The 14,740-nt window shown below is 45.5% G+C and overlaps 1 protein-coding gene across 1 annotated transcript in view; it reads left to right on the top strand.

The window, feature by feature from the left end:
• Positions 1–7,041, top strand: part of LOC138580104 (trypsin-like) — a 40,338-nt gene extending 33,297 nt beyond the window's left edge. Inside the window, exon 5 of the mRNA XM_069650382.1 lies at positions 6,830–7,041. Coding sequence (XP_069506483.1) covers positions 6,830–6,979 — 150 coding nt within the window. The 3' untranslated portion in view covers positions 6,980–7,041. The remainder of the gene's footprint in view (positions 1–6,829) is intronic.
• The last annotated feature ends 7,699 nt before the right edge of the window (positions 7,042–14,740 follow it).

Below are 14,740 nucleotides of genomic sequence, written 5' to 3'. Positions count from 1 at the left end.
CTGTTACGTTTGCCCAACTTCTTCACCGTTCCTGCCACTTCCTTTGGCGGGAAATCATCCATTTTATTTCAGGGAGAGAGCCTTATTACGTGTTTGGCAGAATTTCCTCTCTTATGTTTGCCCAACTCGTTCACCGTTCTTGCCACTTCCTTTGACGGGAAATCAGCCATTTTATTTCAGGGAGAGAGCCTTATTACGTGTTTGGCAGAATTTCCTCTGTTACATTGCCCAACTCGTTCACCGTTCCTGCCACTTCCTTTGGCGGGAAATCATCCATTTTATTTCAGGGAGAGAGCCTTATTACATGTTTGGCAGAATTTCCTCTGTTACGTTTGCCCAACTTGTTCACCGTTCCTGCCACTTCCTTTGGCGGGAAATCATCCATTTTATTTCAGGGATAGAGCCTCATTACATTTTTTTTGGCAGAATTTCCTCTGTTACGTTTGCCCAACTTCTTCACTGTTCCTGCCACTTCCTTTGGTGTGAAATCAGCCATGTTGCTTCAGGGAGAGAGCCTTATTACGTGTTTGGCAGAATTTCCTCTGTTACGTTGCCCAACTCGTTCACCATTCCTGCCACTTCCTTTGGCGGGAAATCATCCATTTCATTTCAGGGAGAGAGCCTTATTACGTGTTTGGCAGAATTTCCTCTGTTACGTTTGCCCAACTTGTTCACCGTTCCTGCCACTTCCTTTGGTGGGAAATCAGCCATTTTATTTCAGGGAGAGAGCCTTATTACGTGTTTGGCAGAATTTCCTCTGTTACGTTTGCCCAACTCGTTCACCGTTCCTGCCACTTCCTTTGGCGGGAAATCATCCATTTTATTTCAGGGAGAGAGCCTTATTACGTGTTTGGCAGAATTTCCTCTGTTACGTTTGCCCAACTCGTTCACCCTTCCTGCCACTTCCTTTGACGGGAAATCAGCCATTTCATTTCAGGGAGAGAGCCTTATTACGTGTTTGGCAGAATTTCCTCTGTTACGTTTGCCCAACTCGTTCACTGTTCCTGCCACTTCCTTTGACAGGAAATCAGCCATTTTATTTCAAGGAGAGAGCCTTATTACGTGTTTGGCAGAATTTCCTCTGTCATGTTTGCCCAACTTGTTCACCATTCCTGCCACTTCCTTTGGCGGGAAATAAGCCATTTTATTTCAGGGAGAGAGCCTCATTACGTGTTTGGCAGAATTTCCTCTGTTACGTTTGCCTAACTCGTTCACCGTTCCAGCCACTTGAGCTGGCGATAAATCAGCCATTTTCCTTGGTTGGAAAGTAGTGTTAATCCCCATTTAGGAGCTCCCATTAGCCTGGAGTATTTACCGCTGGGGGCAATTGTACCAGCAGTAAATACTCCCTATATTTAGAGAAAGAAGCTTCCGCCAAATGTTCAGGGTGTTTCCTTTGATTGCAAAGGCGGCTCGTACCTTTTACAATAGCAAGGGTGTAAAGATCGCCCACAAATTATGATGAGCGAGGCGCAACAAACCAGGTGTGTGGGGGGATACCATTGCGCCCCACAACAAAATCAGTTTTTCTACGGAATGAGTTAAAATGGTCAATTTTTAACAATATTGCTGGTGAAAAACTGTGTACATACCGATACAATTCACAATCAGAGAAACACATGAGAAATTCAGATGCCATCCAGTCACTCACAGTACCCACGAGCATTTGGCAACACCTTTACACAAAATGGTGTGTGCACAAAATAAATTAACAACGTAAAAAACGATTAATTGTGCTTTTTGCTGCAGTTTTCCTCCATGTCAAGTCTGTCGCTGCCTGCCCGGTTCTGTGCCTTTTGCAGCTCCCTGCCTTACTTCTGTCCCATGAGGCTTTGTGGCGGGATGAGTCACAACCTGGCACTCAGGGCCCAGTTCTTCCACCATATAGCTTTGAGTGCCCCTAACATTATCTTGTTGCATGCACCCTGCTATCTGCACCCATGCACCCTGCGATCTGCACCCATGCACCCTGCTATCTGCACCCATGCACCCATGCACCCATGCACCCTGCTATCTTCAACCATGCACCCTGCTATCTGCACCCATGCGCCCTCCTATCTGCACCCATGCACTCATGCACCCGGCTATCTGCACCCATGCACCCGGCTATCTGCACCCATGCACCCTGCTATCTGCACCCATGCACCCTGTTATCTGCACCCATGCACCCTGCTATCTGCACCCATGCACCCTGCTATCTGCACCCATGCACCCTGCTATCTGCACCCATGCACCCATGCACCCTGCTATCTTCACCCATGCACTCATGCAACCATGCACCCTGCTATCTGCACCCATGCGCCCTCCTATCTGACCCATGCACCCATGCACCCTTCTATCTTCAACCATGCACCCGGCTATCTTCAACCATGCACCATGCTATCTACACCCATGCACCCTGTTATCTGCACCCATGCACCCTGCTATCTGCACCCATGCACCCTGCTATCTTCACCCATGCACCCATGCAACCATGCACCCTGCTATCTGCACCCATGTGCCCTCCTATCTGCACCCATGCACCCTTCTATCTGCACCCATGCACCTGGCTATCTTCAACCATGCACCCTGCTATCTGCACCCATGCACCCTGCTATCTGCACCCATGCACCCGGCTATCTTCACCCATGCACCCATGCACCCTGCTATCTGCACCCATGCGCCCTGCTATCTGCACCCATGCGCCCGCCTATCTGCACCCATGCGCCCTCCTATCTGCACCCATGCACCCTTCTATCTGCACCCATGCACCCTGCTATCTGCACCCATGCACCCTGCTATCTGCACCCATGCACCCTGCTATCTGCACCCATGCACCCATGCACCCGGCTATCTTCACCCATGCACCCATGCACCCTGCTATCTGCACCCATGCGCCCTCCTATCTGCACCCATGCACCCATGCACCCTTCTATCTGCACCCATGCACCCGGCTATCTTCAACCATGCACCCTGCTATCTGCACCCATGCACCCATGCACCCTGCTATCTGCACCCATGCACCCTGCTATCTGCACCCATGCACCCTGCTATCTGCACCCATGCACTCTGCTATCTGCACCCATGCACCCTGCTATCTGCACCCATGCACCCTCCTATCTGCACCCATGCACCCTGCTATCTGCACCCATGCACCCTGCTATCTGCACCCATGCACTCTGCTATCTGCACCCATGCACTCTGCTATCTGCACCCATGCACCCTGCTATCTGCACCCATGCACCCTGCTATCTGCACCCATGCACACTCCTATCTGCACCCATGTACCCTGCTATCTGCACCCATGCACCCTGCTATCTGCACCCATGCACCCATGCGCTCTGCTATCTGCACCCATGCACCCATGCACCCTGCTATCTGATTCAATTTGCCATGCTCTTTGAGAAAAAAAGTGCTTGTCTGCTCATTAATACCCTCCTACGAACACCCTGTATTCCCAGAGGTGCCCCAGTGCATGGGTAAAAAGGAAGTGGGTGCCGAGGCCCCACCCTGTAAAGGTCCCCAACTGACTGCCTGATGCGATGAAGACCACACATACCACATCATGATCTTGTCTAATGATCTGTTAAGGTTTTAAGCCTAGAGCCTGGCTGATTTGACAACTATCTCCTGATCTGATCAATTCACCCTCTAATGTGTTCTGTGTTTGTGCGCTTACCATAGCACAACTTGTGTAGCATTCCTTTTTCACATTTTCTTGGGAGTATACTGATTGAATTAAAAATGCATGTGGATAGGTGTGAGTGCTGCTTGGTTCAAGCAGCTAGATCAGTGGGCTAATCACTTGTTTCAGAGATGTATGCTCACATTCTAGATCAAGGTACCAAATACTGGCCAGGCCGAGACAGAGGCCCCTCTCTCTGAGGTTCTTAAACTAGAAGGTTTGGTCAGGATGGACATGAACAACATGGCTTTGTGGGAAATCATTACACGGGGCTGTGGTTGTGCTGCCTAATTTAGGGAGGCAGGGACTTTCATTACAAATCAGGAGAGGCTAATCAATTTCCAAATCTGGTTTTGCCATTCAAATTTACAACAAAATGGCAGAACATGTCTGGAACTTAACTTAAAATGTAATTTGATGCCATATGCTTGATTTCATTGCACTTGAACTGTTTGAACGCTTCACATCACAAGAATGCAGGCGGATCTGGGCAGATGAATTCACACGTGCATTAACTATAACTGCACACCTCTAAGTGAACAAAGCAAAATAGTCTGAGACTCAAAGCCCTTGAAATAACCTAACCTAAGCTAACTGCAAAGTGCAAAATCTCACTGTTTAATGCACTGATGGGAAGCTGTTTTTCACTCCATAATTCACCATGGATCATTTCCAGCCCACCACTTCAGTGACTTGGCTACTGCGGGTGAGTGCCGGACTGCTATTGGTCAGTACTTTTATATGTGTAATTTAGTGGGTTCAGTAGGGCTCGCTTGGGGCACAGTTCTCCAGTGTCAGTCTAAGACACCTCAGAAAAGTGACTGACCCCCTCAGCAGCCTCACGTGGCTGGAACTGACTAGAAAGGAAAGCAGGGATGGGGGGCACGTCCACTTGTAGCATTGGGGCTATGCTGAGCACGGGCTCTGTGACGTGTCATCATGGCACGCCGCTCATGACACCGCGCAGAGTGTGCAGTGCCAACCGAGCGATTTACGCAGACGAGGAGCTTTGGATTGATGGAGTAACACACGTCTCCCCATGACTCTGCAACGAATTATATAATATGCCGGGTGTGGGTACATAATAACTGATGGTTATTATATTAATTTAAAAAAGAGTTAAGAACCAGTGTCAGTCGTGAAGAACCTGGGAGTCTACATTTCCTGGCGCCTAAGGTCAGCACTGTCTGCAAGGCTGGTTGTTAGGCAGAATCACATGCAGTAACCTTGGGGAACACTACATGCAATTAAGACTGCAAGTGTCAGTGCAATTTCACCTTTGGTAAAAGCCTGTACTACATAGTTATGTGGTAGCAATGGCTGAGCAGCCAGACTTCTCTCAAGAGTTGAGTGAGCAGTAGAACAAGTTACACAAAGCACCGACTAATACAGTGATTCAAATATACACTTACTCAAGGTATTTTGGTAAAAGAATATACATTTATTTACTCAGTCAGTTAGAAAACATTACACTAGCATAAGCAGCTCAATATCACACACTAATACACCACAAAAATCTAACCGGTAAGTAACTGAACAAGTTTAGCTCCAAATGAAGTGGGAGCAAAATGGCACTTCAGATACTTAAAGTGGGGAAAAAGACAAGGTTATGAGAATAGACAGCCCAAATACATTCATGGGCAGGGCAAAGGGTTTCAGTTAAATACAACCAGCAATTCTTCTCAATAGGCCTGGGCCAAAGTCAATGGTTCAGAGTCTCTTGTGTAGGATAGCACAGTTCTGGTAGATAACGGTTAAGTCTTTGCCACAAAGATTAGAAGAATTTGGCTAGGTGAAAAGCTTGACAAATGTTTAGGGAAGGACAATCCTTCGAGTTTGAGGAAAGTTCCACAAGCTTTCACGATGTCCGAAAAGATTTCCGGACTGCGTTTGCACAGTACCTGGTCAATGAAGGAGAGCTATAGCTGAGGCAGTTGTTCCTGGCAGTTTGAGCAGATCTCGCTGTTCCTGAGCTTCAGTCATGGGGACAAGAAAGAGGACGTCGGGAGGTTCCTGCACTGCCCAGGGAAGAGGTCAAAGCTGTAGCAAGACGTCGGTTTAAGGTGTGAGTGCCTTAAAGTCAACAAGCTGGTTTCCTTCACTCTGGCTATCTGGTTTTCAACAGCACTCTGATGAAAATTCAACCAGAATAGGATGGTGTCCAGGTGGCTTGCGAGTTGGTTGTTTCCACCAAACTCAAGGGAAGAAGTTAACTTTGAATGGCTTCTCTGTCGTCGGAGTTTCAGGCAATTCAGACTCTCTCTAGGTTTCCCCAGCCCAGAGGGGGAGGAAGCCACAAACGTCTTCACCTCAACACACCCACAAAGCTAGCTATCAGTAGCCAATGTTCCAGCTGGGCTTGCTGCATGTCACCCAGCATAGAATCTTGAGGTGGTGTAGGCTCTCTGATCCACCTACCTTGCTGATATGATGCTTATCTCTGAGAGGCTGCATCCCGGACCACGCCCATATGTCACTCAGATAAGACCCGCCCCAAGAGGGGAGGATCCAATCATAGCTTCTCTTCATTAACTGTGTTCTGCTGCTGGGGGCCGCAAGCACACACACAGCAGGAGCACACGTGTGGCGCTGCTGGGGGCCGCAAGCACACACACAGCAAGAGCACACGTGTGGCCTATCACTCTCGATCCTGCCTCCAGACAAAGTGTGTCTCAGCAGCAGCACACACTTGCTCGTCTCTGAGGCCGCACTCTGAGAACATGCTCGCAGAGACTCTGGACTTGTGTGCGAGTCTCCACTCCCCTCCTGCCTTTATGTTTGCCTGTCATTTCGGTGGGGCTGCACCCAGACACTCCAAAGCAGGAACTGCCTCTGTTTGATTGCCCTCCAAAGTTGGAAGAGGATGGTGTGGGTAAAATGGCAGCCATTTTGTATTGCTACTGACACTTTAGCCAGTAGGTTCTAATTCAATTAAGGAAACACAAACAGATGAACAGGCATCCACCCATTCCAGGCCCACTAGGAGTTAAGAAAGCACGCCACATTGTATAAATAATGCATACAACAATCCTTCTTAGAGTGTGTGTGCTGGGGGGAGGGGGGCTCAATTTACGCATAAAATCAAGAGCCCTTTACAGGTCATGCACATTATGACACCTTTTCCGTCTTCACACATTTCTAAACATATCTTTTCCTTCTTTTCAGGGTGACTCCGGTGGCCCGGTGGTGTGCAATGGGGAACTCCAGGGCGTGGTCTCCTGGGGGAAGGGGTGTGCACAGAAAAAGTACCCCGGAGTGTACACCAAGGTGTGCAACTACAACGCCTGGATCGCAGACACCATCGCTGCTAACTAAAGCTGCGCTGCTCAAAACTCGAATGGATCCTTGTTGCAAATACAATGGGAAATACAATTTTCAACCAATAACTTTGTGCTGTGCCTTTCTTGGCCGCCTCCCTTTGCAAGACTGTGTGTGCTACAGCACTTGGCTGGGATTCGTGAGTGTGTGTGTGTTTGTGCAAAACATAGTCTACTTCACACTCGAAGTCAAAGCTCATACATTTCTGCCAGCATGTGTTATTTCAGAGCTGTCATCGTAATTATTTCAAGTATTCCTTAGGTTCAAGAATTATCGACTGAAAGTGTGTTTTTTTCAAAAGAAAGTTTGCTCTAATTCCAATGTGTAAGCATATTAAAACAGCATCATTGATACAAGTAGTTTTATCACTCCTATTTAAATGTGGTACAAACAAATCAAGTTACACTTGACTGGTACAACATTTGTATCTTCAGTTATTTTATGTTTTTAACTTTTTTTATTCATAAATGAAAAGTGCTACAGGCAGGAAGCACTGTGCCTGGCAGGGCATAGCGATGGCTGGAGCTTTAGAGACCTTTTACAAAGTCATATGCAGTGGATAACATATTAAGCAAGTTGTATATTAAGCCAATTACTTTCAAACCTCAATGGAGATAGCACCAGACAGACTTTACACACCCCTGGAACAAGAAGAAAGCTTTGCTTGTCCTCAGCTGTTGAGTAGCCGGAAAGATACAGGGTTGAGGGCCCGTGCAAAAGGGCTCGAAGGAGCGGGCAGTGCCAAATTAAACTCCAGGTGCACAAATGTGTTTGATTTGGCAAAAGAGAAGAGAGATGCGGGGGAAGTCCTGCCTTGTTTATGCTGGGGGGACTGGGGTCTAATCTGAACTTCTGTTTACTGATTTTAAAAGGGGGGGTGGAGGAAAAAGAGAAGCACTCACACGTTTAAGAGAGCGGTCAGATTGTCAACCAAGGAGGTGAAATAATGGATTGAGGAATGGAGGAAAATGGGGTGAAGTGAGTTGCCCCAATTGCAGCGCCATGATGCCCTCGCCAGTCTAGGGGCGCTTTACAAATATAAGTAACATAACATAACATAACAATTGTGGGTTGGAAGGTTGTCGAGGGCGTGAATACTCAGAGAGTGGAGTCCAAATGGGTGTCTGAACTTTTCTCGTGCTGTGGAGGTTGAAGTTTCCATAAGAAGATCAGTGGAGCTTCAATGGGAGAAGCATACATGCAGGGTAAGCTCCTAGAAGAAAGGTGGATTGTGCCAGGGTAGTTGAGGGAGATAGTAAGCAGGACTGGTGAAGGAATTTGAAGAGCAATGTTTTCAATAGAATCGGTGAGAAGGTCAGGTGTGGGTGGGGAAACGGTGCTGGCCTTCTCGATTGAGGCTGGTACCACTGACTTTCTTACAAGGCTTGGCGGAGCGAGAAAAGGCAACCAGGTCAGTTTTTATGGCTGCAGGAGTGGCCGTGCCATGGCTGGTATCTATATTTCAGTGACAGCAATCACGTGAGATGGGGTTCTAGGAGTCCAACTGGTCAGTAAGAAAGGACATTTTTCTACAGAGAGATGGGGAATTCTGGAGTCCGCAGTTGGGTTCAGTCTAGGAGAGGGAGAATGTGGAGGGAAAAGGGTTGATTCTGGTGGATACATTTGGTGTAGGTCAAGGTTGAGCAACCAGCATCTTGATATTGCGTAGGAAGGGAAGAGGGAGAAGAAAGCAGCCGCCTTCGGCACCCTGTGGGGAATGAATGAGTCCAAAGGTGAAAGGCGGGGAAAGGATAGTTAAGATGCTGTTGAGGATATACAAGAGCACAGAGGCAGGGGAAAAATAGAGGGTAATAAATGGACCTTGGAAGGCAGACAAAGGCTGGGAAACGTGTGTGGTTAGCGGGGCCGAAGGGGAGTGGACCAGCAGAATATCATGTAGGTTTCCATTTTCTTGACTCTCACTTGACTTGAGAACATTAGTCGCTTTTCCTGATTTTGGCCCCTGATTGTGGACATCCATGCTGTACGCCCTCAAGAATCTGAATGTGGAGGGACAGATTATAATTTATGGGCCTCTGGGCACCAAATGGAGGGCTACAGATGGCTACCATCTGGTCAAAGAAGCTGTTGAAGGCTTCATGTTCTTGACTGCAGCTCAGTTTGTGCTGCAGGACCCTGAGGGGGCGGTCAGGGTCCTCTGGAATGGCACGGTCCGTGCCAAACATAATACCTTAAAAGTGGTTTTTCCACTTACTGTCATGATGTGGTCATGTGATCTTCTGGAAGCCAATCAGAAACCTGCAATACATTCAAGCAGGTCCCGGACACTGTTGCAGGCCATTTGGTCTTGCAATCAGAGGTCACCTCAACAATAATTGTGACTATGGATTAGCCAACATTGAGTTACACCGAACATCCTTGAAATCATGACCCATACGTTGGAGTGGACCGCTCATGACTTTATTGCTTGCCTCGAATATACCTTTGCACGTTTGAATCAAATGACGGCACCATTTCAGGCACTCATCCTTCTGAGGTCAAAATATTTAGTACCCTTTATTGGTAACAATGACTGCAAATACTACAGTGTTTAGGAGGGGTATCGAGCATGAAACACTATAATATATATATATATTCACAGAAGAAACTTTGTTAGAGGGACGTTATGGGAAAAAACATGTTAAAGGGATGTTATGGTTAGAAATAAAACTGAAACCCCCCAGAAATGTGCCAGTTATGGTAAGCTAAGTAAGCACAACTCGCGCCACCGCCGTTAACGGCTATGACTAAAACCCAGGACGTCAAACATGACTTCACAAAGGTCATTGATGACATCATGATGACGTCACAAGTATTTGTAACCATACATTTTAATAAACAGTCCATATAAGGGATTGGGTTTATAATGTTGGAAACAAGATGTTAGGGGTGATTGGGAGAATATATCATGAACTACATGTCTTAGCAGTGCACGGTGGTGGCGCGAGTTGTGGTTAGTTAGCTTAATTGGCGAATTTCTGGGGGTTTCGGTTTTATTTGTTACCGTAACGTCCCTTTAACAACGTTTTTTCATTGAACTTCACTGGTTTTTATTAGTGCAACTTAAACATAACGTCCCTTTAACAAAGTCTTTTCAGTGAATTTAAAAGGTTTTTATTAGTGCAACTTAACCATAACTTCCGTTTAACAATGTTTTTTCAGTGAATTTCATGGGTTTTTACCAGTCCATGATAATTTCTGACAATGTACTAATATCATACTTACCCCGATATAGCTACATTTCTGTCCAATGTACAAAGTTTCACCTTAAAACTTCTAGCATAATTTGTAACACTTTATACACTTTTTGCAACATTTTCCACAGTTTTTGTGTTTGTTGACATCTGTGAAAGTCTGATGTCATCACTGACTTTTTGGACAGTGACACGTGAATACTTGTTCCCTAACGTGTCTGCAAGTCACGAACGGGTCCGTGCTCAGCAAACAGTTTGGTACTGCATTTTTAGCTGATTTAGGAACTTTGAAGCTCAAAATGTACCCTTGCAGAGCTCCTGCACCTATTCCTACTCACTATCCATTAACAATCTAGCAGACAGCACATACTTGGAATAATATTAGGAAAACTGATATTTATCTTAAAAATGGCATCAGCTATTGCCACCCCCCCTTACAAAGAGCCACCATGACACCAGCAGCTGGAGGACCAACACAATAAAAAGCGCAGTACTTCCAAAGACAATGAGGAGGACCAAGAAGATGAGGTAGAGGAAGTGCCTACCTCTAGCACCCAGACAGAGAATCACGGGTGTGGCAGTTCTTTACCACTGGTGGGAATGTACCAAAGACTAAAGCTACCAAAGTGAAATGCATGTTGTACTCATTCACGGGCTGCCTGGACAGTACTCCTATGGAACCACATCCATGCACCACCACACCAAATCCAACCATGCAATGCTCTCATAAAGGTTGTTCCTTTCTTAGCAAGCAGTAGGCTGTCTTCCTCCACCTCATCTTCCTCAACCAATCCTGTAACCAGACAGCCTACTTCTGTGGGAGAAAAAATCCCACCAGCTACCTGGCAAGCAATAAAAGAGGCTTTTGATCCATATCTTTCGAAGACAACAGTACTCTGTATATACTGCAACACACCATTCTGCAGGGAGGAGCAATTTGAAAGTGCTTTTGAAGCTGTAATCAAGGAGCATGAGAAACACTGCCCTCTCCCTTAGATGTAACACACACGCAACATCTTCCCCTCCATATTAGTGTTTGGTGCATCTTTCCTCAATTCCCTCTCCACCTTACGCTCTAACATCTTCTGCAAAACAATTACAATAAAAAAGAACGAAACAAGGTTCCTTCATACACCACCTTTCACAGTTAAAAAATAGAACCAAAAAATTATCTTATAGACTCCATCTACTTAATATTTCTCAGTAAAGTAGTTCGACTCAAAAAGATTTTCCAACATTTCCATTAGAACTTTGTGTTATGCTAATGGGAATACTGGACAATGGTATACTAGAGAAAAATATAAAAGGACGGAAACAATTTTCTGTCCCAAATACTTTTCTTTAGCATACAATAAGGACCATAATCGATTGACCTTAATAACTACCCACTGTTTCCACAGTCCCCTTTCCAGGCCATGTATCATAAAAAGCCCCGGATAGCACGTGCACACCATTGCACAGGACAGCCCTTCTACCCTTTTTAATGTTATATCTGTAACAGTCCCTCAATACCTGCTTTCAAACAGTCACACATCCATCCACCAATCACTTCGAAAAACTGCACATATAACCCCATGACCATATTAAGCTTCCACCCACTAGCTGCCACTTAACAATCTTCTACCAATCTTTTACACCTGCGTTTCCCTTACTTATACAACACAAATGTTACACAATGCTCCTATAAATGCACATATGCATTGTGCAGTGAGAGATGTGCATAGATAGAAGGGACAGTACGAATGGGCAAGTGATCATGAGAACCCAGGAAGGAAATGCCAAGGTATGCCAAGATGGGACGCCACTGGGCAAGTACTGCAGCAGAGGAGTCCCAAGGGTGGGATGCATCTTAACATAAATTTCTTTTTATCAAAGATTTTTCTGTCAATTTGATAGGTTTTTATATGTGAAAATGTTTCATGGCGTTACATCACTGCATATAAGTTATTAATAATTCCTCTTTTCATATATATGAAAGAACTATAAAACTCGGAAGCATATCTCAGAGGCAACGTGCTCGCCTTGGAAGCAAAACGACGCGGAGCTATGCAGGTTCGATCCCCAAGTCCACGCTTAGAAACCTCTTGGCGCATTCTAAATAACCAATTACAATGACTCCTTTAAGAAACATATTTTTTCCAACAAATACTTATTTCTGTCGTTATCAGCCGTGCATGCTGGGGATGCAAATCATCATTCAATTGCCTACGGTATACGGCTCCCCCATAACCCCAACGAACCAAACCAGCCTATTATTCACTGCACCTACCCTGCATCCTAGCTCAGTGTCCTTTATACCTTAATAATGTCACCAATGGCCAGGGCTCATGTCTTGCAGCCATGGCCAGTCTCCAAATACATGCCACATTTCCCAATAGGCAAATCAGAGTACACATTTGCATTTGCCGAGGGCCAGACCCACTACCCAGACACCTCTTCGTGCATATTGCTGCAATTCCATCCGACACTTCAACCTGTACCCATGAGAAGATTATTTTTTCCCATTCAAACCTATCCCAATTTTAAAAGACATTATCACATAGCTGGTCCCTGGTGGTCATGCCCACTTTTACCCCATTGCTTGTCCCTCGTGGTCATGGCCAGTAGCCAGATTGTCCGGGTATTTGGCCATGACCCAGAAATTCTGGCCACTTCCCATGGCCCCAGGCTATACCTCAGTCACAAAATGTATATCACTATTTTGTGTACCGATATTATGACACATTTGCAAAACCATGCTTTCAGGTCCTTGTCAAAATGGATGTACAAAAAATTGTCATACAACTCAGCCCCCTCTTGACAAGATCCATTCAGACTTTGCACAAACATTAAAGGTTGGGTCTATAATCTATCTGAAAATTGTTGTCCATATTTATGAAACAGCAACAAAGTTATAAGCCATGTAAAAATGTTGAGACCCCCCTCTAATTTTGCCCCCTCTTGACAAAATCCTACTAAACTTTGCAAAAAACATTCATATCTAGGTCTAAAATCTGTTTGCAAACTTGTGTACAGATTTGTGAAATGGCAACACGTCTATAAGTCTTTAAAATATATTCAGACTTCCCCCTCTAATTTTGTTCCCTCTTGACTAAACAGCTCCACAAGTTGCAGAACTATTCAGAGTCAGGTCTAGAATGAGATTCCAAAATGTCATGAAGTTCCATTGAGTGGCGCCAAAGTTATAAGCCATCAAAAAACTGATTTTCACCAACCCCGTAAAGCAGAAATAGGCATATATGTCCCGGAACATCTCAGATGTTCACAGACATCACAGGACTGCCCCGGACATCTGGATTTCTTATGGATGTCAGAGTTGAAAAACACATATTTTCTGGGCTTTTTATGGCCACATTCCATCCTCATCGCCCCTACCATCGCCAGAGATTGTTTCATAAGTTTGACAAGTGCAATGTTGTGTTTTTTAATATGATTTCACTGCAGTGTTCAGGGTCAACAGCTGCTGTCCACAAATCCAACATGGCGGGCATTTCCAAATATCTGACGCACCACCCGCTTTTCACCATCCAATCAACGAGTGCTCCGATGTCCGCGGACACATCGCACATTGAAACACCTGTGTATAGGCGCCTTATAAACGCCATATCATATCATATAACCACAGCCTCTAGGCCAATCGGAGGCCTGCCCGCGGACCAAACTGAGAAGTGAATCTGCGGACCAAACCCAGATATCACTAATTTATTTATACCTACTTTTTGGCTGTCTAAAAAACGACTGGACGGATTTACACCAAATTTAGAAAAGCACACTTTTTGGACCAAGCCGCCGCTCCTGCCACAAATTTGGTGAAAATCCGTCCAGCAGTTTGGGCTGTAGGTATGAGCAAAATGATTTTTCCATAATCTCAAAACGCCAGTGCAAATGAGATGCACAAAGGTTTGTACCAGGGCATCTCACAGATAATCCAGTTTTAGGATTTGTGAATCCGGAATAAGGGGCATCCCAGATTTTTTCCAGTGCTGATGTTTGTGAATCAGACACAGGGTTTTCATTATATTCCAGTGCATGATTTTCCATGAAGACTGTAGTGGTGAAAACAATGAATGTGTGTCTATATCCTTAATTAGTGAGGATTTGAGACAAGGGAGGGGATCATGGGGCACTGTCGAGATTACACATAGTAGTCATCGTTATAGAGGGCATCATCACTCTTGCCAAAATTCACGACCCTCCCAGTCGTGCCAGCCCTGCCAGTGGCTAAAGAAATGTTCTGGAGGGCGGTATGGGGGATGCCATGAGTACATTTTGGGAAATGGAAGGATAATCTATATAATGGCACAATCGATGCATTACAGCACAGTGTGGTTGTGACGAATGGGATTCTGCTTTGCAGGAGAACAAAGATGAGTACGGGTAAAATGGCCCACTCAGCCCTCACACTCCAAAAACCAAAATATAACGCAATCATGAAGGTAAAACAGGGGCAGTAAGAGATATACCTCCTTTGCCTTTTGTGGTAACGTTGGCTGAGGGAAGGCTATGCTCTTGCGAGGAATGTGAAGGTGAACCAGTAGTGACCCAAACAACACAGGATCACAGT

The sequence above is a fragment of the Ambystoma mexicanum genome, chromosome 3p (assembly GCF_040938575.1).
Source record: "Ambystoma mexicanum isolate Mex_15411 chromosome 3p, UKY_AmexF1_1, whole genome shotgun sequence".
Taxonomy (NCBI): domain Eukaryota; kingdom Metazoa; phylum Chordata; class Amphibia; order Caudata; family Ambystomatidae; genus Ambystoma; species Ambystoma mexicanum.
This window is presented reverse-complemented; position numbering and strand designations above follow the sequence as displayed.